Source organism: Natator depressus, chromosome 5, assembly GCF_965152275.1.
Source record: "Natator depressus isolate rNatDep1 chromosome 5, rNatDep2.hap1, whole genome shotgun sequence".
Classification (NCBI taxonomy): Eukaryota; Metazoa; Chordata; order Testudines; family Cheloniidae; genus Natator; species Natator depressus.
In genome coordinates this window covers 123,695,066-123,721,251 of record NC_134238.1, presented here as the reverse complement: position 1 = coordinate 123,721,251, position 26,186 = coordinate 123,695,066, and the positions used below count along the sequence as shown (strand labels likewise).

General features: G+C 43.2%; 1 protein-coding gene across 4 annotated transcripts in view; it reads right to left on the bottom strand.

Moving 5' to 3' along the window:
• Positions 1–26,186, bottom strand: part of PAX5 (paired box 5) — a 239,306-nt gene that overhangs the window by 146,318 nt on the left and 66,802 nt on the right. For all 4 annotated transcript variants that reach the window (XM_074953572.1, XM_074953568.1, XM_074953569.1 and 1 more), the window contains exon 6: positions 8,218–8,393. In XM_074953572.1, the coding sequence (XP_074809673.1) occupies positions 8,218–8,393 (176 nt within the window). The remainder of the gene's footprint in view (positions 1–8,217; positions 8,394–26,186) is intronic.

Below are 26,186 nucleotides of genomic sequence, written 5' to 3'. Positions count from 1 at the left end.
AACAATTATTCGCAGTAGCACAGGTCGGAGTAGAGTCTCTAACTCTCTGAGGTGACTGCATTCTGATAGCTGCGTCCTGCTGGGCAAAGTGTGATCCCAACACCTTGTATCCCCAATAGCCCAAATTTGGTTCTCAGTTCCCTCCCAATGGCAGGGCTTTTGGGGTGGCTCATTGGGCATTAGAAACCTGTACTAAGCTACTGAAGTATTGTGGTAAGTTGTGGCTTGTTAACTCCAAAAGGGATAAAAAGAAGTTGGGAGTGGCTCTCTATTGAGAGAGAACTAGGAAAGTAGGTGCAGGGGGTACTGCAGGGAGGTACTTCAGGGAGAGAGAAGTTTAGCTGGATGTTAATTTTGTTTTAACTCATTGCCTTTGCGCACTATTTAGGAGAGGTTGGGACTCAGCCAGCCCTCAGTTTAACACCTGTATAAACCCCTCTGATGGCAGTGGGGTTTGCAATGGAATAACAGAGCAGAATTTGCAAAAAGAAAAGGAGGACTTGTGGCACCTTAGAGACTAACAAATTTATTTGAGCATAAACTTTCGTGAGCTACAGCTCACTTCATCGGATGAGCAGAATTTGGCCCACAGACTTTACAAGTGGTGAATGAGTGAAAGATTGTACCCAGATGGTGTAACTGTAACCAGGGATGATTTTAGCACTGTCCAGTCTTAGACCACAGAAGGTTTTAGTAAGATTTCGATAAATATCGGCTTTATATTTTTTGTTGCATGATTCAACATGGTAAATTTCACTAGGAATGAACTTTAGAGATTCAAGGAATTTTCATACTTTAGTCATTTTCCCCCTTTAATACTCTAATAGGATTGGCAGAAGTCATCATTCATCAAAAAAGTTAGTTTCTAACAGGAAACCCGGATGCGTTATTCATAGTCCAGTGGCTTTGCACAAGTAGTGATCATGCCATCAGCTCCTCACCTTGTACTCATTTAACGATTGCACTTTCAAGTAGGTGAATCAGTTTAACCAGAAAAAAAAAGTCATTCATTATGTCATTGTCTTGTGTGTTGTTATACCTGAAGCCCAAATTCAAACTGGACAAGGAGGATTTTACCATTCATTCAGCCCTCTTTCACCGGTTTTATTCCTACAGATACTGCAGAGTCCTCTATGCAGTACAGATCCTTTAAGTGGAAAACACAAGCTCTCAGTTTGACACGTGGTTCTTTTAAGATTATTATTCATAAAAGTGAAAACTGAAAATTTTCAAAGGGAATTAAGCCCTTCTCTAAGCACAGGTGCCAAGAGACACATATTTGCTCCAGCTACCTTATCCTGATTCTTTCTAAAGCAAAGGAGATTTAAGGAGCAGTATTTCATTTTGAATAAAATTTCATTTTTTTCCTTCCACCTGATTGTTTAAAAAATGTGGATGACAAATCAAACTCCTGAATGCTTATCCAAATCCAAAATATTCAAATTTTATCCCAAACTGAATATGACGTCCAATCCAAAGGCAACAGGGAAATTGCTGCACAGTGCTGGGAATTATCTGCTATTAATAATAAGTGGTTTTCTTTTAAGTCTGTGATTTACATAGCGTTGTATTTGGTCACACCAGGTTATGCCTCGTTGTGGCTCTGATCTAAGCCCTGTTGAAGTCAATGGAAATATTCCTGTTGGCTTCAATGAGGATTGGACCCATGTGGAATGCTTGGAGTGGACCCATGTGCAATGCTTGGCGTGTAACAGCAAATCCATTTAAGATGGAGACAAAAATCCAGTTTAGATTTTTTTTTAAAAAATTATTTATTTATTTATTTTTGGTAGGAAATTCACGACCTAAATCCTCTAGTTGTCTGATTCTGGTGCATATATTGGGCCAGATTTCCAGCTCGTGTAAACTGGAGTAGCTCCACTGATTGCAATGCAGCAACCCTGATTTATACCAGCTGCGACTCTGAGCTGTTGCTGTTAAACAATGGCTGTCATAGATAAATAGAAGATTAGAAAACAATGTGGATCCGAGATTAGACCTGAACAAAACACGGTAGTCTTAGTGTACAGAACTTCACTGCAGATACATTTAGGTATGTTTTTGCACCACGGGTTTTTTCCATTTCAAGTTCAAAAGAACATGAAAATCTCAAAGTGAAACTCAGATGAAATGTTTTGAAGCTACCAAGTTTCACGTTGTTTGTATCCAAAATTATGAACGCAGATCTCACTGCCTAGCCCAGCGATCCCCTCGTTCCACGGGCCATGGGGATGCCCCTTACCATTTGCTGTCCTTGGGATGGGAGAGGGAAAGCGCCTTGTATCTCCTCAAACCTCCAGTGCCTCAGAGCTGGTCAAAGTTGATTTTTCAGCAACATTTTTCATCTGTTTCAAATATGGACCACAGAAATGGGATGGATTTTTCACATTTGGGTGAAAAATGTGTCCCATTTTAACCAGTGATAGAAACGGTTGTAATGTTTTCCAGTGACAAATTTCATCCAAGTATTGAATTTCAATGGGCGGGTGGGGGGAGAAACCAGGATGAATTTTTCGCAGTTAGACCTGGGTACCGCTGACCCAAGTTGAGCACCAAGGTAGCCCAGCTCGGATGTGAGCAGCCACAGTGCAAAACCAGTCAAGAGTCTGGTTTCCCACACGTGCTCTCCTGTGGTTCTTGGCGCTGCCATCAGCTGATCCACTTTAGGGTTCTTTCCCAGCGAGTAGTGGGAGATCTGGTCTGTCCTTCTGGGCTCAAGAGCAGAATTGTGGAGAGGCAATGGAGGACTATCAGCACAGAGTGGAACTAGCCTGTGTCCTCCGTGGAAAGTGGGCAGAGCCAGCTGAGTAGAAGCAGCACCAGGGCTTTAGCCTATTGCCCCAGAGGGGCCAACTAGTCCAGATTAAAGCACCAGCCAATGCCCAGCTGAGACAGTTTTGTGCGTGGACGGGGATAGGTTGGGACAACACCTAAGCAAAAGCCGAGTTAATTCTGCAGTGAAGACACACCCTAAGGCACTGTCTAGACTGGAGACCAGCACTGATAACAGCTGTCTGTGGCCTGCTGTCAGTGTAGCTGCACTGTTGCAAAGCCAGTATTTTCACTGGTGGAGTTTGCACCTGGCATAAGCTCCTCCAGTGCAAACAGTAGGTTTGCTTGTTGACAGCAGTGATTGCGCCATGCAATTACACTGATGGCGGTAATCAGGGCCAACCACCCAGCCTATGTAAGGCTTAATCCAATTTACATAAATTTGTGCTCATTAAACATCTCCTGGTTTTCTGCCTGAGGCTGCTGGCAGGTACGGGTAAAACCAGTTCAGCTGCTGGTGGAACTAGGAACAGTAACGGGATGTGGAGCCCGACGACAGCAGCAGAGTTATATCCCCATCCCTCAGAAGATAGACGCTCTTGGGTGACCAATCGGCATGTCCCACGAAGCTCCATCAAGGGGTAGCTCACCACAAGACCCAGCCCCCACACCAAGACGACACCAAAAAGAAAAGCAGGTTCTGATCCCAGCCTGGGGAAAGATGGTTTGAACGTCTTTCTTTGACGATGGACCAGAAATATGGGAAGCTCAAGCTGGGTTTCTTTGCTGTGACTGATCAGAAAGATCAGATGGTGTCAGTTTGTTTCTTGATTAGAAGAATGCAACAAGGCTTCTGGTGCAAATATTTGTGAGAGAGAATTTAAAATTCAGTTTCCAGGAATACATGAAATCTGTGTTATGCCAAACGTATCTGCCAGTGCAGACTGATCACGGGATGCTTGCAGAAAGTGAACACATGAGGGCACAAAATGACAAAAGGAATTAATATTCACAGGAAGGGTTCTTTTGCATTTCCCCCCATCCAGAACGCGTATGTGCAAGGGGATCAAATTAAGGTTTCACGGGTGACCTTAATTCTGGCATTTCTTAACTTTTGAGTGCTTGACCTTACAACCTTAACATTACAATATGTACATATGCATTTATGCATACAAAACTGTACGTTAAAAGAACATGTAGGTTGCAAAGCCAACCACCCAAAAGTTAGGAAATGCTAGAACTAAGGTTGCCTGTTGCAACCTTAGTTCGGCCCCCTTGTGTGTCTGTGTTATGATACAACCTTTAATGATATGATCGCACACTATTTGTCACAGGAGCCTGTCTCATTCAGTGCACTGACTGGATGATGCTCACTAAATGAACAGCTATTCAACATTTTGTTTTCTCCTCATTGTTCAGTGTGTGACCCCCAGGGCTTATTTACTGCACACTATTCCAACCCTGCTCTGGAGATAGAATTATTAATTTCCTCCTGGGCTTTTCTATGGTGCTTATCACTAGATTCACCCCCCAAAAACATGAGTGAATGTGTTTTCACAACACCCCTGCCTGAAGTCTCTCAGATGTGCCAAATGCTCCGTATAAACCACAATCAATCAGTTTACCCACATCTGCATTGCAATCACCCCTGGGGTACCACACAGCAGCTGTTTTGCAGATCAGAGGGAAAAACTACACAACACTTTAGGGCAGGAAGCAAAAACGAATACCACAGAGAAATGAAACTTCAGGTGAAGCACAGTTACCGAAGCTGGAATTGATGCTGTCACACCTACTTGCGTGAAAAGTGTCCTGAGGACTTAAACCATCTGTCATCAGGCACAGCATTTCCAGAGCCAGGCTGTGGCATTGTTTCAGCACTGACTCAGAAGCTGCACCGGTGCCTCTGGTAGCCTGAAATTCCTTTAGAAGTCCCCCGCTCCAGTCCTGACACAGCTGAATCTTACTTAGCTTATGGGGTCTGACAACTGCACATTGTGAGCGGGCATGGGCTATGCCCACGCTAGACTAAAACAAAATGTGAAGAATAAAATTCAATAGACTGAGAACAGGCAGCAGAGCATGCCCATGAGGCATCAGCAGGACTGCTTATTTGGGTAAGCGTTCACCAAGGTAAGTAAGCGCCCTAAATCAGGACATAACACTGACACATACACAGAGCCATGTCCCAGCAAGAGCCCGTGGGAGGATTTCAACCAGTTGAGCCTGAATTCCTTCAGAGTGGGAGCACATAGGGGCAGAGGCACTGCCAGCCACGCAGCGAGTGCAACCTGCTCCCTGCACCACACCTAGACCTAGTCCATGGTAAGCTACCTCCAAACACAATTCTCTTCTCCATCCTGCATTGAAGATCTTCAGCCTCATCTACACATGGAGCTCCCGCGGCCATCTATTCGTGCTCCACACGCGAGCATCAGACAGAAGAGTTTTGCCATTAGTTTGCAGACCCTCAGTTTAGAGCTGACACCAAACTAACATGCTGCAATCCAAACACCACAAACTCTGAAGGAGCTCAAAATCCAAACCAGGATCCACCTCTAAACGTCGCAGATGACCTTTCTCTTCATAACAGGCTGAGCCAAAACCCAAGCGCCAATGCCCTGAACGTCTCAAAACCTAGATGTGCATTTTGTAGCGTGACCACATCTCCATTCACCACTCATTTGAAAATCCCCACGGGGGGCTCCCAAGGCAGAACTGTGGGATGCTCCGTATTCGAATGGATAGAGAATTGTAATTCACCTGCGTGAATAGCAGACCAAATCCTGGAGCTCCCACTCAAGCAAACCACTTCTTGAACTCAAGAAAGGCTGGGCCTAAGTAAAATTACTAAAACTGGAAGCGCTGCAGATAGTTGTGGATATTTACCTGAGTTAGGGAGCAGGCAGTTTATTGTCACGATGGGCCAGAATGCCACACCTCTGGGGCGAATGACTTGCATAGTATATTTCTGTATCTCCTCAGCAATAGCTAATCATTCCTACCCCCATTGCTAGTTTAGCACCTGACCCATAGGCCCTTGAACTCAACAGGATTCTTTCCATTAAGTTCAGTGGCCTTTGGATCAGGCTTTTAAGGCTGCTGTGACTATATTGCCAGGAGATTTCTGGTTTTCCCCTTCTAGCAATTAATATCTTAAACATTTTGTTTATAATTGATTTCTTTGGATCTGAGACTGGAGCCAGAGAGACTCCCCATTTTGGGGGGCTTCACGTCTGCAGGGCTAGGTTGGCCTCTCTTAGGAGGCCTGAGGTGGGCTCCATCTGCTATAAGTTATGGAGCAGAGCTACTGTACATAGCGTCAGCGTTCATTAGGATTGCCGGTCTTCTAGCTGTGAAAATAACGACCAGCCTGTCGTACAAACGGAAACCCTGAGTCCAAGCTTCCCCAGACAGGCGAATGCACTCAGACCTCTATAAGGCAATCAGGCTGCAAACTCCATTTTTGATTAAATGTATCAAATCCTATGAAGGCCAGTTCTGCAGTTCTGAACACCCTCAGCTCCCAGTAACTTCAACAGGAGCTACAGACACTCAGAGGTTCTCAGTAGGTGCTCAGCACCTCACAGCGTCAAGCCCTTAAGCCCAGAACCTCCAAGGTATGGAGACACCTAACGGATAGATTTCAGTGGGAGTTAGGTGCCTACGTATCTTGGAGGATCCAGGCCTTAGTTATTAAATTAGTGGGCCCATTCCTCCCATTTAATTCACGACTAACTAGCAGGACCAGCCACCCAAAAAATACAGATAAAAAGGATCTGATGCAATCGATCTTCACCACAGCCAGCTGACTGTGTGGTGGTCAGGATAGCACTCCTGGGCTGATTCTTTTGTTCTGCTTAGATGAGCAACAGGTCCACCGCCAGGGTTTGGTACCCTACAACACTTCACCCGCCCAGATTTGTCGCCGTGCTGTGTACTCTGACTTCGAACTCCAATTCTGAGTGACGCTGGATCCTTCAGAATCTGGAAGATTCAACAAGGTGGCAAAGCGGTCTTTTTCCACCACAGCATTTTCTTTTCAATCATTTTCGACCCATGAAAGTAAGGAAACTGAAAGAGAACTATCAGCTAAAAACTTTTATGTAGCCAGTGTGGAAAGAGTCGACAATGTGGACAAGTGCTGTGCTAGCATCTCCACGTTACCACGACGGACGGACGTTAGCGATGGACTAATCACCATCTAGTGGCACCCAGCGGCATTTCACTCTTTGAGTCTCTCAGTGCTTGCTTTCCTCTCACCCACAGCGACAGCCTTGTTTGCTTTTTCTAACTAGGAACAAAACAAGCCCATTGTGATCTGAGCCTCCTTCCCTCTGCCCCATCACTGCTGGATATGAACTGTGACCTAGTGGAAAGGGGCTTTACAAGTTCAGGTTCAGAGTTGCAACATTCATAAATAGTACACACTGCAACGACCACAAAACCAATCAGAAGCTTTTCCAGTATTTAGAGATCACACTGGTGATCGAAGGCTCATGGGATTTCCAACATAATGCATAATTTTCAGCACTGCAAAGGACTCTCTCAAAAAACAAATAGCAACATATTTTTCCATTCCTTGAGCTCCTACCAGAACCCAGATTTATCCAGGATGTTCCCACTTTCTGGATATCCCTCCATTGCTCTCAAGCAAGGGAGATCAGTCCTTCCATCTTTACATCCTGGAACCCTGGTTCAACAGTGGAAATGCAGGAGATTACCAGTGATTAATCGGATGTTTTGCTAAATACAGAACCAGTGGCAAGTGAACCCTATATTTGAACGGCCAGCAATAGTTTAATTTCTACATCACACAGAGGACAGCAAAGACACGTTCTGCACCTGTGACTAAATAGCAGGCAGTGGCCTAAAAGCAGCGAGAACCTGCTACTTAGCAAACAAACAGAGTAAGTCAACACCTGTAAGTGCTTTATGCCCATATGTGAAAAACGGGAGTGAAAATGTAAGATCTTCCTAAAAACAGGACCAGATTTTTTTCAGAACTACACAACTGATCTGCACATGCAATCATCCAAATTGTATACACAAATCAGGTATTTGCCTGAGCAAATGGCCAGTTAGATGACAGACTGGTCATTTACATGTGCAAAACCCCACTTTATATGCACAGTCACAGTAATTATGCACCCAAATTAGCTGCACAATTCTGAAAACCTTGCCCTTCTTTGGAAATCCTGCTATATAGCTACCATCCGATGCAACTTCACACCCCAAACACTTTGTATCCTTTAAGCAGCATCTTTTTAAAACAAACTCCTGTATGACTGCTGTGCACTTATTGCTATAGAGTTTGATATGATACCCACTCTCCAACGTTCTCCTACTTAGAATGAGAGAACTAAGTGTTTGGTGATCTCCTGCAAGAAAGTGTCTACAGCCAGAAAGTGTGCATTTGGAAAGCTTGGTGGTTCACAATCGTACCTGCTCTGGTTTGATGGGTTCAGTTGTTGTGAAGATGTCAGAATAATGTTGCCTCTCGAAGACCCGATCCAACACTTCTAACTGCTGCTGGGTGAAAAGATCTCCTCGCATCTGTTTCCGAAGGAAATCTCTACCCGGGAGGGAATGGCCATTTGGTACTGGAGATTCCTGAATACCTTTCAAAGATGACAAAATACACAGAAGAATAAATAGCTATTACAATGACCGCCACAGCACAGAGGCCTCTCACTGTGTTCCACTCTGTCCTTTGATTACATGTGTCAGCGTGTTCAAAAGCCAAAGGAAAAGTTAAACATTTGTAGAAGAGACTCTATTAAACAGCGGGGTCATTTATAATAGAAAAGTCTTAACGCAATTTCCTAAACACATTCCATTGCTAACTTCATAAGGTACTGTAAGGGCTAGCTTTCTCCTAGGTGCAAATGGATATTTTCAAGTCCAAAGTGTCTTTATCCTGATACATAACAAAATGATCAGGATCCAAGGGATAAACATTTACTGTTACCAGTAATCTTTAAAAAGGCAGTTCTCCATGCCCCCAAAAACAAACGTCAGTGGCAATGGACATGTTCCATTGTTACCATATGCCTAATTCCTGAGGGTTCATAGCATCAAGACACAGCAGCTGAGGTGTTACAGGCAGATTTTCCTAGCCCCTCGGTCACACACACACACGCTAAATGTATTCGCTGCTTCTTCTACCTGCAGAATAAGGGTGTTCCTGCTGTGCTGCAAGCCACATTTTTCATTGGTGAATTTCAGTGCGACACTAAACTTTGCAGTCTGCTCCACAGTAGTGGAGGGCAGAGCAAAAAGAGGCCTGTTTGCAGCCAGCTCCGCCTTTTCTAGGTAGTAGCCCACCAGCCAATCCCAGGGCTGGTCAGAAACTAGGACTGACCAATAGCAGCCCAGCTATCAAAGATGGCCTGGCACTCGCCAGTAGGCACCATGACTATATCCTACAGGGTCTGGCTTGCTTTGCCCTCTTGGCTCCTGACTCACAATCCAGTGTCGGTTGTAGTGGCCGCTTGTATTAGTTATAAGATTTTACCGTAGCAGTGGGATGGTTAGCTCCTGAAGATCAATGGGTGTTTTCTAGGCCCATTCATTTCGCAGAGACTAGCAACATTACTCAGCAGTTTTGCCAGCTCCAGAGGTTCAAAAATCATGAAACAGGCCCCCAAAAATCAAGAGATTGGCTTAAAAGTAACAAGATTTTCAGAAGATAAAAACATGGTTGCTTTTTATTTGCCTTTTGATTTCTGAGCCTTTAAGATGCACTTGGTAGCATTTTCATGCCTTTCCCTGCAACCATGAGGGCTACAAATGTACTTTTATTAAACGAAAGCTGAGATTCTCCCATATTCACATGACTCCAGGAGCTTTAAATAAAAACACCAGATACCACATGACTTGCAATAAATTGTGAGAGCTGGCAACACTGCACTAGCTACCAAAATGAGCACATTTTAAAGACAAGGGCTGGCCTTAAAGACAGTTTGAGTTGTATAACTCAAACATACCCTATGAGATAAGGTTTTATTTACAGTTAAGATGGCTTCCATTATGAATGGCTTGTAGATGTCCAGCAGCATTAACAATTGTTACTACAGGTTCGGCATCATTTAAACTTGCAGATGGCAAGTATCTAAAGAGATCTATGCAACAACCACTCTTCCTGTAGGACCCAATCCTGCGCCCTTTGAAATCCATGCCAAACTCCCACTGACTTACATTTATGCAGGATTAGGTCTTTATGTACAGTGGTTAAGATTTTCAAAAGTAATTTTGCATGCCCAACTTGAAACAATTTAAAGCTCCCTTGTTTCCACAAAGCTCAGCGCACCAACACTGAGAAAATCAGAGCCCTTTAAGGTGTATCAAATTGGATCCTCAAAGTTGAGGTACTTAAAATCACGAATCACTTTGGAAAACTTTGGCCAGCATCTTTAACATACTGGTGCCACAGAATGTGTGGTTGCTGTTAGGAAGACAAACCAGGAAAAAGAAAGAGGAATCCTTTTGTTTTATAGCCAATGATTCAAGTCATAACCTCTTTTTATTTACCTGTTTAGACACAGTCATTCTGATTTAAATTAGGAATATCACCGGTAGGTTTATTTAACAGTTTTAGAGTCAATTTTTTAATCCATCAGGGAAAATCTGAACTTGTCCTTTGAACAGAATGTCTAGACATGCATACAGTAGTGTGAAAAGGTACAAAGGTTTACAGGAGAGCAGTGTATCTTTAAATCTTTTTTCTATTCCAAATCAAATAATATCTAATAGACCTAGTGCTGGGTTTAGTCAACCATGGCTTATAAAATTAAAATTCTGGTTGCTAGCTGCATGGTAGCAAAAGGCCAGGGAGCCCCTGTCTACAGAGCATGGAAATGCCAGCTTTAAATTTCAGGTTAAACCAATGTTATTCACAATTTGGCTTTGAAGTTAAAGCTTTACACAATTTCAGCCTAGGAGGGGGTGATGAAAGGGAGAAAAATAATCTAAGATATAGAATGACCCGGAAAATGTTCCATGCATTTCTAATGGTTCCTGCAATGTTTATATATCAAAAGAGTGGGTGTATAATTGGATCTGGTTTTGTTTAAATATGGTGCAGTGGATTCTAGTTTCACGAGAAACAATTGCAACACCACATATTTGCACTAAGCACATCCATTGATTTTTTATTTATTTATTTATTTATTTATTTTTGGGTGGGCATATCTGAAGATTAGAATTAGCGTTATTTTGTAGTGTGAAAATATATATTTGGTTACATCATCGGATGTTACTGACTGCCTGGGTTACCAAAAATAACTTTCAGAATCGTAAGCAGTAGCAGTAGAAGTATTTAGTAGTATTACAGTTGCTCCCAAAAGCCCCCGTCAGGATCAGGGCCCCATTGTGCTAGGCGCTGTGCGAACACCTAGTGTGACACGGTCCCTACTCAAGACGCAGACTATCGAAGACAAGAGACATACGAAGGGTAGGGGACAGGGCTCCGGCCAGATATACTCAATTTTGAAAGACCTTTGATATATCACACACACACACTCTCCAATCTCATCCACCCCTCACAGCCACTTGACCCAGTCAGCATTAGTTGGAGGACTTCACGTATACCTCACCACAAGTGGTGACTTAAAGACAAGAGGGCAGTGCCTTTGCAGACCTGTGCAGGAAGGACGTGGGGGCAGCATGGAAGAAAGCACAGAGGCGGTTGTGAGAGGAGACAAACAGATCTCCAAAGCGGGTATCATCAGTGGAGCTGCCAGGAGCACAGGGCTACAAGATAGGAGTGGATAAGTAGGGAGAGGCAACATTGTTAAGGCCCTTGAAGGTCAAGATCAGAGCTTGGTGTGGTGATGAAAGGGGAACCAGTGTAGGGATTCAATAAGGGCTGTGATATGGTCAGGACAACAAGCAAGGAAAAAGTATCTTAGCAGGTGCCTTCTATATGGCACATTATGCACGCCCTCCTTTAGCCCCTTTTTTCCAGATTTGCATAAGGCAGCCATTTTCTTTCAGTACCCAGAGTTACACCAGCTCTTTCAGCTATGGCTGATTACACAAGAAGAAGAACCAGAAATGCTCTGGGGCTAAGCCTTGGCCGCTGTCCAACCCACAAATGCCCATTCCAACCCCCAAAACCAGGGAGGTAGGACAAGCTGACAAAAGCCATATTTAGCTTTTAATGTCTATAAGGCAGGGACCATCTGTTAGTTCTGTATGTGGCCAGCGCCTAGCACAGGGGACTGGAGCTCTACCTCAATACAACAATAATAATAATAATAATTAATACACCATTTTTCAACTCATTTAGGATAGGATATTCAGCTGCTTGTTTAGGGTGCTTTTAAGGACAGATCCTCCCTCAAAGTAAGGTCCTCACTGCACCCCAGCAACAGTGCAGAAGGATCTTACTTTGGGGCAGGATCTGTCCTCCTTTCCAGTGAGTGCAACATGGAGCACTTTCTGGTACAACTTGGTTTTGTTTTAGCTGAATGATGTACAATACATGGTGCACTATCAAGATATAGAGACAGGCAAAAATGATTCTGGGACTAATTCTGTTTTGATTACTTGTGACCATTAAGGAGTGGTTTTGGCTCCACTGTCCTGAGCAGTTTCCAACTTTGTTAGTTGCATTCTGCTTACCTAAATCCACCCCCACCCCACCCCCAACACTCCCTCTTCAACCCCCCAACACCTGAACTTTCCAGTGCATACACTTTCTGTCCTGAACTGGTATTCAGCATTGCTGTGCACTGTTAAATAGTCACTGCATTTCGCTATGGAATGGGTTCGTTCCACTGGAGGACAACATGCTTCCGAAATCCTGGACATAGTACATAATGTCAAGTAGTAAAGTTCATACACATTGGGGCACATTTGACTGTAAGGCATTATATAAATGCAAGATAATTATCATTAGCATCATGCATTGTTTCAGTTCACCAGAACATCTTCGATCATTAAAAGACCGTTGGCAGGTTGAAACAGTTTGGGTTATAAACAGGCACCAGGGAGCGGTAAAGACATTTTTCATATAATCAATGCACCAGCCTAGGAGGGTTATGTTTTGTTGACAGTAACAGGATGTGCGCACCCACCTACTCTGCAAAACAATTAGTTCCCAGTCCAATGGCATCTTTCCAGAAATGCTAATAAAGGAGGCAAGCACAGTATTCTCCTTGATTCAAAAGAGGATACTGTCCCCAAGCAAATGCTTCATCCTTTACAGCCCCAGGTATGTGTGTGTGTGTGTGTGTGTGTTTATATTTTATAGGCAAGTTTCTGTCTTTAGGCACAGTCTTATGTAAGTGAGGGTGCTGTTGCGGGTTGGGTTAAACCTCATCCAAATGCTTGGGATCTCTTCCCCCTCATGAGCTGTGAGAATCAGCTAAACAGCCTCACCTAAAACAAAGGGGGTATGAGATCCCATCCAGTAATCTGGATTTTGTGGGCAGCGATACACTCAGGGACAGTGAGACAGAAGCAAGCCAGAAGCAGAGAGAGAAAGCCAAGGAGACACCTGGCAGCACCGTCATGTGTCCCTGAGGTAAAGCTCAGAAAAAGCTTTCTAGGTACAGAGTGCTGGCTGGACGGGCAAGCCTAGAAAAGTGAACAAAGGAACTGTCTCCTGCTGTTTGATTCCTATGGTGTTCAGGGAAACAAGATTGTGCACATTCCTTGCAAATAAACAAAATTGCACCAGAAAATACCGGACTCTCACCAATTTCTCCTCCTAACTGGAACAACCTAGGAGTCCCTGATTCATGGCTTGCTGCTCAGGTCAAAAGGGGTAATGATGAACACCATGGTACTCCAGACGAAACCCCAGGAAGCATTGTGCTGCCAAGGCATGTACTCACAATTCCCTCCCAGATTTGCCCCTGCTCCGTGGGGGTTGTAAGTTTCTGCTGGCCTATCCCAGCAGCTGACTACAACAGCCATACGTTCTGGCTCAGTTACGGTTGGCTGTGCCTTCCCTGCCCTGCCCACCTGATCTGGGGGAGTGGTGCACCTGCTTAAACCTGCATCCCCAGACCCAACAACCAGGTAACAAATCAAAGTTTGAGGGGCAGAGTCTTATCCCTGTGGACCATGTAATCCAAGTCACAATCTAGCACACAATTCTCAAGGAAAGGACTCATTGTGTCTAACACCACCCGTGTTTGTCAGGGTGTTTCATGCCAGTTGAAGCATCCCACTGACATCCCAACAGGCTCCCAAAAACCCCCATTCCATACTTACCACTGGCCATTCCTCACTAGAAGAAAGGCAGTCAGAGCTCTCTGTGTGGCTTTCCTCGGATCAATAAGCAAAACTACAAACTCCTCCTTAGTTGTTGTTTCTTTTACCCTGAAAAGTGAGCTTCACTTTAACAAGAAATGTTGGCCACCGCCTGAATAAATCTGAATCAGTTTAGGCAGCTGTAGGCTAATATAATCAACACTCGTGCTAGTAAAGGAGTTCCCAGCAGTAAATAAAAGTCTGTAAATAACACAGGCACAGTCAGGCGTATAACAGGTCCACCTTCAGGAAGGTGCGTCATTTATGTATATTGCTGACAATCTACTCCTTGAGCTGCCTGAATAATATCCATGAGTAGAAAGTCTTGGTTATTTAAGAAGGAATTACTTCGGGAGGTGGGGGAGAGGAATGGAGATACCACCTTAAAGGATTTGCTAAGCTGTGACCTTGCTGGTAGTAATAGTGTATACCCAAATAATTACCCCGGATAGATTTCACAGAACAATAGGATATGTGTAAGAATCTCAGAAGTTACTTAGGAGCACAAATGAGACTTGCGTTTAACACACTTTTAAAAATCCTACGCAAAATTAGAACTACAGGATTGTATTTAAAAGAACGGAAATGAAAAAGTCAGCTCCACACCATCTTTGCTTATCCAGAAAAGGAAAATAGTATTGTGTAACTGTTATTAATATTAGTGTATAATTGCAGAATATGACTGATCAGATTTTCAATGCGTATAAATCAACATATGGAGCTAAGCCAGTTTATACCAGCTGAGGAGCTGGCTTCAGGTTCACATTCAACTAGAATACATTTTCCCCATTCTATTAACAATGATATATCTTAAATATAGGCCTATGTGAAATACTTTTGTCTGAAGTTATGATATTATTGTATAGGACAAATACGCTGGGAGCATTTTTTTTAAGTACCAACATGGCTTTAAAAGGTTAATCAAGAATGCAGAGAACCAATAGCATTAACAGCTCATACTAATAAAGGACATGGTTTCCGTCTCTACTTTGTACTGTCCAACTTCATTACCTAATATCATACCTAATTACTTCACCTTACAAAAGATGCAAACTAATTAGGAAGGATGTTACCCACTACGTTTAAAACATTGTGAAGCAAATGAAATATTACCAGGGGCAAAAAAGGTGATTTGTTTCCTTGTATCATGCCTGTAAATTAGTCTAAAAAAGATGAAGACTTTGTTTAATTACCACTTTGAAGGCTTTGCTTAAAATGTACACTGCATTTCCAGCCCATCTCCTCAGCATTTTGTAGCAGGCAGTTACTTGGTCTCTGTCTGTATCAAAGTAATGGTTTGAAAAAAATCACATGCACCATGGGAGATCTTTGCATTTATCCTGGCTGAGTTTTCTAAACATTTATTTATTTTTGCAAGGGACAATATCACTATAAAGAAGCTTTGTGTATATATCTGATCAGTGAAGAAATGTTTTCAAGAGAAATCACTATATTTCTCCAAGATGGGTATGGTTTTTGCCGTAGATCAAAGTGAGAGGGTGGGAGGGGGGGAAGATAAATCATCAGAGATCCAAAAATACTTTTCATTTGGAGAAGATATCAGGCCATTTCGATGGCACTGATAGAGTCTCAGCTCTGTCTCCATTACCCACTGAAGGCAGCCGGAGTCAGGAGCTGACTACACTAGATTATATTCCCTATAAGATGGTCACCGATATATATATATATGATCTTCAACCTCTATTGATTGACCAATTTCACAAGCAAAGACTGGTGAAATGAAGCTGAAATGAACATCATGCTTTAACTCATTGAACCTATCAGGCCTGAGTTAATCTCACTGCCCACTGTCTCTGATAGAATTCAATTGATCAATCATGTTTTGGTGATAGTACCATTTCACTGGCTTATTGCTTCTTCATTTCAAAGCTTGACCTGTTAGATATACTTGGACCAGTTCTGCTCGTCTTGGATACACAGAGATCAGCAGACAGATGCTGAAGTGTATTGTCTCATGGCCAAGTTTAGAAGTTTAGAAGTACTCAGAATTTTTGATAACACTCCCATATTAATGTTGCATTTTAATCTCTTGTGTTTTACTGATGTCACAGACAGAATGACTGTAAAAACCAAGCCCACCATATAGTGATATAGGTTGTAACAATTAGAATTTTCCACCATCTGATCTACTCTGCCTTGTTTCCATGCCTGTAATATTCTGCATACCGTAGGTAGCTAGATACGTACAAGAAAAATTAATTTCTTGCACCTTTCACACATATCTCAAAGTGCTATACAAACAATGAGCTGAACTGGGCCCTTGGTACAAACCTCCAACTCCTATTGACTTGAATTGGGATTGCCCATGTAGAATTTAGCACAATATGTCTAGAAAGTGATCACAGTCCGACAGAAACGGGGAGGGTGCGTGTGCGGTGGGGAGGGAAGGAAAGATAGAAAGAATGATTAATTATACCTGTGGGTTAGTGGAGGTTTGCTGCTATTATTTATCTCTATTCTTTAAATGTCAAATAATTCACAGTCATCAAGTTACACACATAACTAGCCTGTGTAACCGCACTCTGACTGCTCCATCCTTGCTTCCCTCTTATTGTTTGCCACCCACAGATGCCACTCTAGCTATAGACAAGCTATGCAGCCACCTAGGGCAGCAGGTTTGGCCCCACTGCCCCTCCGCCATGATGGAGGAATGGCCAAACCAAATTTGAGTGGCGGGTGGGAGGTGGCAGCACCCTGAAACGTTGCCAAGGGCAGCAGATTGTGTCGAGCAGCCTCTGGCCAGCCACACTTGTTCCTTGGAACTGTAACAGGGCACTTTGCAACTGAGAGCATGGCCTTGTGGTTAATGCGCTGGCCTAGGACTAAGGACATTTTATTCCCAGCTCTGCCACAGACTCTCTTTATTATCTTGGGTAAGTCATGTCACCTCAGTTTCCCATCTGTAAAATGGGGATAATACTAGGACATCAGACTTGGTGATGCCTCCTGGCCCTAAAAATCTATGGGAAAACTAGACTGCACGGCATCATGTATAGCATAATGGAGCCTTAACATAAATGATAAGAGAGAGATTGATTCTGAAGTGTGGGGACTCTTGTTTGCACGAGCGATAGAATTCTGACCCCAGCAATCAGCAGTCACCCTTATGTTCCATCCCTTCTGAGAAGGGTGTGACCTCAGGTACCTTAAAGAGTATTCAAGTGTGGTTCTCTACAGCACATCTGTTTGCCTCAAATATACTCCTGGGGTTTTGTTTTGTTTTTTAAATACTGCCTTAACCCTTTTAAAATGGCCATAAGCACTCTGACTCGCCACAGTGTCGTAAACCAAAACAGCGGCTGGCCTCTCCAAGGCTAGACCCCACGTGTTCCGAGGCTAGCAGGATCTACACCCTGCAGCCAGGTCCCTGGATTCTAGTGGATATTCTGCAGCAGGGTCAGATAAATTAAAGAATTGAAGCAGTCCAAGATTGGGAATAAACCCATTATCTGGATACCTCTGCTAAAATGATCAACAATGAAACAGTTAATGGTCTTGATATTACACTGCCATCTTCATGTTGCAGTCTTATTACCCCACAGATTCGTCTGGGGCAGTTCTCCTTTCCCAGCTGTTGTTCCAGACAGTCGGCAGACAACGCTACCTTAGTTACATTTGGGGTCGTGGTTTTTAAGAATTTTCCTTGCTACTATGAAAGCTAGGAAATGAATAGCTTTTAAATGAAAGCTGAGATTCTGGAGCACAGTTCTGCAACAAGGGGTCAATTCCATGACTGCAGAATTGCTGGATATGTGAGCACCCGATCAAAGGCATGTAGGAAAGATTTTGTGAGGGGGTTTGGTTGTTCGGGCTTTTTTGGTTTGGGGGTTTTTCCTGGGGGAGTTGTTTGCTTTGTTTAAACACAGTATATTTAAACATAGCCTTAGTGCCATTATAAACCATCAACTCAATGGGTCACAAATTATCCCTTTAAAGCTCTCATACACCCATATTGAAATCTTACTATAAAATCCATTTGTGTTAACACAATTGCTGCTCCCAAATCACGTTCAAGTGCACTATGGTCAGAAAAGGAACATCATAAAACTCACACCATCTTACTCAACAAATCTGATCCCCACAAGTTGGACTCTGCATCCCTTATGCACGTTGGTAAGCACGTGTGCAAATAGTGCTGCTGTCCTGAATGGGATTGCTTGTGTGTACGGGCACTCCCCACCATCAGTAATGGTTGTGCTGGCAGGCACGGCGGGTGTTCAGGTTCACAACTGGGCACTTTAAAAGGCATAAGCAAGTATTGAGTGTCATGGTTTGGATCCTGTTTCACAGCGCGTATCCGGCCAGATGAGAATCCCACCAGTTTGGGAGAGTTTTCAGGTTGGGTAAAGCTGGCATAGCTGGCTCCTACCCCCACCTGGCCAGGTGTAGGGGGTTTGGGGACCCTGCTAACTGGTGTAGGACAGAACAGCCACTGGGTTGCACTGGGGCTGTGGCCAGGGCTGAGCTGGGCACAGAATCAGGAAGCTGCCTGACACACAAGACCCTGGATCTTGGCTAGAGCGAGAGCTGTGCATATGATGGATTTTCTGGTTCACTGACCGTTCCGGGGTGGGGAAAAAAATCAGGAAAAAATGTGTTTTAGGTCAACCTGGAAACAATTTACAGTTTGGGTTGTTTTTTTTTTTTTATTTGGCAAATAGAAAAGTGAAATAAAAAGAAATTGTTTCAGATTTTTTTTAAAAAAAAAACTTCGTATGACTGAGTGTTTTGATGGATTTTTCTCCCCCCTCCCCCCCGCCCGTTTTTTTTTTTAAATAAATCTGAAGGAACCTTCTAAGAAAAAAGGTCATTTTCCCCCCAAAAATTGATGTTTCATTTAGAAAGTGTCGAACACAACATTTAGACTTTTTGGGGTTTCTTGGGTTTGTTTTTTCGTCCGAAGCAATTCCACAAAACTGATATGAATTTGTGAAATGTTCTTGAGTGGCCAAATCTGCATTTTTCAGTGCGGGGGCAGGGGGGGAGTTACATCTGAAAAATTTTGCCCAGCTCTAGCCATGGTGAAGGAGGCATCCTGCTACCAATCATGCCCATGTGGGAGGTGGTACCATGGTATGGGGCCAGGACTGCAGAGGTGAAGCCGGGGAGCCAGTGGTGTGTTGTGCCTAAAGCCTTAATCCAGTAGTATCTTGGCCTCCTGCACAGGGAATGTATCCAATGAATTGGTGCCGTTCATGACCCAAATGGCCTGCACTCCCAAATCAGCTACACTGAGCCTCTTTCTACCAGACACAGTCCACTGCTGGGGTGGTGTTGGCAGGTCTTGAGCTCCCCTTCTCTCCTTGCAGCACTGCAGAACTCAGTCCCATGACATGCTGGTGCTGTAGAGTTCCCCACACTAGCCACAAAAGTATCTCCTAGCCCCCCCATCGTAGCAGAAACATTGTGGCTCTGTTGTGTTATGGGCCTTCTGAGCTCCAGTGATGTCACTCCAAAACTTTATGCTAAAAGCCGAAGGAAAGTAGTTACATGGTGCAGTGTTGCCAACTACTGCAATATTATCATGAGTCTCGTGACATTTGGTGTTATCCCTAAAGCTCCAGGTCCTGGAGTCACAGGATTATGTCAGGTTTCAGAGTAGCAGCCGTGTTAGTCTGTATTCACAAAAAGAAAAGGAGTACTTGTGGCACCTTAGAGACTAACAAATTTATTTGAGCATAAGCTTTCGTGAGCTACAGCTCACTTCATCGGATGCAAAATCTCAGCTTTCCTTTTTAATAAAGTAGGTTTCCAGTCCTCAAGGTTGCAGAGAAAAGCCTGGAGGTTTAACCAGACTGCATCCTAAAGCCCATAAACTACAAAACACAGAACCCAGATTTTTTTCCTTTTAATCTCATGATTTTTAAACCAATCTCATGATTTGGGAGTGGGGGGGAGGGCTGATTCATGACTTTTGAATTCTTGGAGATGGAAATACTGATACTGTAGGCACTTTAAAAAAAATACAGTATCACAAAAGCTATTTCTAACGATACAATTTCTCCCACTGGCAAGGAGATTAAACCCTCAAGGGTATAATTTAAAAATAAAGAAGCTGAGTAAAAAAAAAACAAGGAACTCAATCAGCACTACATTATGCAAAGTGTAATACAATTAGGACTGGCTCAATCAGAGAGGCAGAACAGGGGGTCAGTGAAATATAAGAGGCAACAAAATATTTAGTAAGGGCCTAATCCAAAGCTCATTGAAGTCAAAGGAAAGTGTCCTTTTGATTTCAGCAGGTTTTGTATCCAAGTTAATGGTATGGATGACTTCAGGGCAAGTGGAGGTGGCTACTGGCTACTTTGCCTAGGCAGCAGAACCCCTAGAGCCAGTTCTAACTATAACCCTTGTACAGTATTAGAATTTCTATACTATGTAAGGCGGATTGTAACTGCTGTAATTCTTTGAATAAAAGAACGGACATGACGAGGTTATTAATAAATTATGAGAAATTGATTTCTTCCTAATCCCTTTTTCTAAGATGTGTCACACAACATGTCAGAGAGACCTGTGCACATTTTATGCACGCCAGTCTGAAATTGCTTTTTAACTGGATGTTATAGGGTCACCTAAGGTATTTTAAAATCATTTCTACAGCACGCTACATCATGTTTTAACATCTTTTAATCACTTATTTTGAAAAGCAATTTCTATGAATGTTTTCCTAAGATGGAAAAGGATCAGCCAAAGATAAAGCTGGAGCCTCTGTTTAACACAGCCCTGCCAAACCAGACTCCCCTTATACCTGATGGGACAAGAATTTGTAACTTTGAAAAATACTGATGAAGTGGGTTTTAGCCCATGAAAGCTTATGTCCAAATAAATTTGTTAGTCTGTAAGGTGCCACAAGGACTCCTCGTTGTTATGGTGGATATGCTTAGCATCTCTGGTCAGTGGTAAGAATCTTAGGAATGGAGAGATGGTTAGCTAGATAGACAGATGTTTGCTCAAGAGAGATGTTTGTTCAAAAATGAAGGGTTTGCTGTTGCTACTGATTTGTTGTAAGAACATACCACAAATAACAGGCAAATAATGCCTTAATATCCCCCAAAGAACTGATGGCTTCTTCTTACATTACCATATCCAGGCTACGTATGGGCCTGATTTTCATTTACACGGCGACTACTTTATACCAGGATGGCAGTGAAAAGGGGTCTTATTTAGTGTACATGTGAACTGCATCCTATAAGTACATTACTCCAGATGTCAAGAGGGAAGCAGAACTAGAAAAGAGACCTAAATCTGATAGCTGAGAAAGAAAAACGGTGCAAAAATATATGAACAATCCAAAAGGATCTCTGTCAACACAGCCAATATGCTTTCACTTCTTATATAAGGTATTTGTTGATGTTAACAGAATGGATCCATGGGTGAAATCTCCGTGCCATTGAAATCAATGGGACTCTTGCAACTGACTTCAGTGGGGCCAGGATTTCCCCCAGTATGGCAGCTGACGGAGTTGTGTTTTAGGTGCTACACCAAGCAGTACATTCTCCCACGCTCTATGAAGATGCCGGTTGGGAGCGGTTCCTGGATAGTTGTACTGAAAAGAGCTGGTTGATGAAGAGCTCAATCCTGCAAGGTCCTGATACTGCAAACCACTTATGCACATGCTTAACTTTAAGCACATAAATAGCACAGGCTTAAGCCATCAGGGCCTGAGCACTCAGCACCTTGCAGTATCCACCCCAAAGAAGCACCCACTGCTATAAACACTTGCACGTATGCATTACCCTACTCCTGTGGAGAGCCCTATCAATGGATCTCCTCTGGTAAGAAATATACACATGGTTATGTGCACACAGGATCAGGCCCAGAGATTAGTTTTCTCTCTTTAATTGGGGAGTTTTAAGTGCCCATCATTGTTGCAGCTGGACTCTACAAAACTACACAAATATACAAAATCCAACACTGGGCTGTTCCGAGAGGGAGAGGGAAGCCTAAAGCACAGCCTGCTTTTGTTGCTCGTGAATAGCCACAGCCAAATTGGCCTCACTTTGTCTGGCAGATAGCACCAAATAGTGCCAGGCCAGCCCATATGTTCCTTATGCCAGGCACTGACTTGTGCCTGTCAACTATCCAAATTCTGTCTTGTGATACACATGAGGTCAGACTGGAGGATTGAACAGGTCCCTTCTGGCTTTAAAAAAATAATAATAATAAAATAAAAATCTATGGATCTGCTGGAGGCACTTTCCAAAACGCAAGGGCCCATCCCCGGAGGAGGGGATGCCATCCACGAAGGAGCCTCCTGCAGGAGTATCCTGTCTGGTCTTCACTACCACAGGAGAAATCCTGGTCCCTCTGAAACCAACAGCAAAACTCTCAGACTTCAGCAAGGCCAGGACTTCGCCCCAGGGCTAGGTAGAGATTCAGAACCACTTTCTTGAATAAAGGGGATTCTACGCTATTCAATGCTTCATGACAGTGCTGTCTGAACACACCTGACTAACACAGTGTTGTTGTAGCCGTGTCGGTCCCAGGATGTTAGCATGACATACCTGACTAGACTAACACGTATTCGAAGGGTGGATTAAAGGAATTTGCACACAGCAGACCACCTCCCTTTCTGCACACCACCGTTCAAACCAGTACACGTCATTAATGAATGAAACCAGCACCTCTGCAGAAGGGTGGAACGTGCTGTTACACTGACTAAACTATTTGTGTTTGTGTGTAATGGAGTTAAGGGTGCAACACGCAGAGTTAAAGTGAACACTAGCGCAGCCTAGTGCCAAATCAGCAGCCACATCTGATATACAAACATTAACTAGGTAAGGGTCTGATCCAAAGCCCACTCAAAGACTCCTATTGACTTTGATGGGCTCTAGATCCAGTTCCAGACATTGCATGGTTCAGAATGATACACTCTTCAAAAGCAACTGACATTAATTATTCATTGATGAGAATTATTTTTTGCTGTTATTAGTATTGTATTTGTACCTGTTACTTTCAGATTGCAGTCATGTAAATAAATACCAATTAAATTATTTAACTGATATCTCAATAGCAGCTAGAGGCACCAGGGGAGACTGGGCCCCATTGTGCTAGGCACTGAACCAACACACAGGAAGAGATAGTCCCTCCTCCCGAAGAATTTATAATCCAAAAACAGTACACAGGAGAGTCAGAGTTCACAGCCTCCAGGGACCACCAGATCATCTAGGCTGACCCCTTGAATATCACAGGCCACCAGCACCCGCACACTACCCCAGCAACTGAAATTAGATCAAAATATCACAGCCCACAGGACACTAGACTATTATGTGCCACGGGCAGAGAATAGGAGGGACTGCGGTGTACCAATGCCTGTGGCCACCACAGTGACAGAAACTGTCGAGATGTTTTTTGCCTAGTATCATTTGAATATGGCTTCAGCTTTTAAAACTCAAGAATTAGGGGCATAATCCTGTAAAGACTTTCACATGCTTAAATTTAAGCATGGGGTCAGTTCCACTGAACTCAATGGAATGACTTGCATCTTTGAAGTTGTGTACATGAGTGATTCTTTGTAGGAGTGGGACTTTATTCCATAATGGAGATCAGAACCCTATTATAGTATAAAATATTTACAAGTGTATTATTGCAATTTATGTGAAATATGTAGTTTTAACAGTATTTTACATATTTTATCAGTGGGTTAGAGTTGGGCAACATTCATTACAAACAAACAAAAAGGATGCATAAAATTCCACCATATCATATTGTGCAATTTCACAACCCAAACATTTCTGTCTGTTTCTCACGCCCAGAAATTGTGTCTGTGCATCGTTCATTCTGATGGCCACAGAACGACAGCTTGTGCCTTTAGCCTCACTTTGGAGATAAATTTGATTAAAATGCTAAGAAACCTACAACTTGTCCTACGAGATACATACACAGAGAGTGAAATCCCAGCCCCGCTGGTGTCACTGGGAGTTTTGCCACTGACATTGAGGGGGCCAGGATGTCAGAGCCAGAAGCCAGCGTGCCGGAAGTTTGCAATGTGGGGATCTGAAATAATATAGGCCCCAACTGTAGAGAGAACCATATGCACCCCGCCTCATTGACTTCAATAGGGCTTCATGCAGGCGTAGGGGGTCTGTTCACCATGTTCTCTTAAGAGCTTTGTGGGCTTAATTTGGTTACAATGATGAATTTACAAAACCCATATGTGGCCCCATTTCTCTGTCACTTGTGAGTGCCAAGTTCATCCCTAACTTGGGGGAAAAGAGTGCCCATATAACGGCCCACGCCGTTATCTGTCACAAACACTATGATGTACTCTATATGCTGAGAGCAAGGATCCTGCCTGCAGCCTAGCACACACGTGCAAGAGGCAACCGTGATTTAGCTACTGTTCTCAGAGAGCTAGGGGCCTGGGGCCAACTGCATACCAGCAAGCCCAAGGGGACAACATGGCAGTGGGAAGCACAAACATCCGCAGTGCTGCAGGTGTAGCAAGACCCAATGCTCATGAAACTGGAGGCCATTTGATTTCCACAGTCTTAACGCATTTCTCCATTGGCACTGGGGCGCACCCCGTACTCCATCTCCTCCAGCACTCCACAGCTCTCAAAGTTGTGATTCAGCCCTGTGGGCACAACACTGCCACCCAAAATCCCATTCCTGGAACACACCTGGCAGTATCTGGTCCCAGAGGGCATCGTCCTTTGCATTTAATGGAAGGCGCACAAGACCCCAAGTGGTGAGTCTTTGGATGGCACGATACTATAAATCTGTGCATGTGTGTGTTCTCTATTAGCACGTAAACATGCACAGTACTGATATGTATAAATAGCTAATAGTAAATAATAAATAATAATAGTTATGTATTTATCATTGTACTTTAGGTCTTAATCCACTTCAGCTGTTCTCCTCCCCCCAACTTTGAATCTTCATTAATCCAGGGCATGGAGATCTCAACCTGCAAATTTAGATTTTAGCCACTACCCACCCCTTAAATTTCATATTCCATTGGCATGTACCAACGTAATAAATAATCATGATGAATGCAACAAGTTCATTACAGCAGTGCCTCAGGACCAACCAAGAATAGGGCCCCACTGTGCCAGGTGCTGCACAAATAGAGCAGCACAGTTCCTGCCCCCAAAGAGCTTCCATCTAACGAGACAAGACACATTGTGGGAGAAGGAGAACACACCAGAGAGCCAACTATGCCACAGTGGCACACGGCATCTTAGTGCCACCGTATTTTAATTATTAAAACTTTTGTAATCACAGTTTCTTAAAATTGCACAACGGAAGGAGTCCAAAAGCATTCAGTGTTCTAACAAGAGATAAATCCTTTATATTGGGTTTGCTGGCTCTTCTTTTAGAAACCTAAAATATTCTGATGTGTTGAGTACAGCACAAAATCAAACCAGGCAAGATTTTTATTTTTGAAGGGAAAAAAACAGTGTAGCTCTGTACTAATTAATGAATTAATTAGTGCAACCTAAACATTAATTATTTATCCTGCAGTAACTTCAGTCATCTACAGTGCAAATCCCTGGATATTGCATATATTGCCAGGGATTCCCTTATCAGGCAAGTTTGAACGTACTTCACTGTATATATTTCCATTATTTTAAAAACTCCTTTCATTATTAGTGTGGAAGTTTTATGTCGAGTCGGTTGCTTCCTGCGCTCTCTCACTGGAGCTCTGTCAATGCTTTGTGAGACAAGTGATTCTGCCTCTTTAGCTTTGCTTAGGAATCCAATGGAAATGAACGCATCAGAAGACGATTTCCAGCAAACACTCACAATTTCTGCTCTGTTCATTTCTGTGGCTGAGTTTTTCTACATTCCATTATTTTCTTTGCATTTTCTTTGCATTTCATTGGGTAACTCGGCCAGGAAAAAGAAAACGGCAGAACTCGGCAAATAATTTGTAATGAATAGCTTAACGGAATTTTGTCTCCTCGTGTCAGCCAATTCTCCATGAACAGACTACGATTTTCTCAATTAATTTCATTACTCAGAATTATTCTCCAAATAACTTCGGTGACTGGATGGTGGTGGATTGAAAACTAAAGTCCAGTGTTGAGTGCATAGCGTTCTGCGGTTTTGAGCATGCATCCATTGAAGCCAGTGTTACTGAACTGGGCACTGCGTATACTGTGTGTGACAGCTAGTTGGGAATT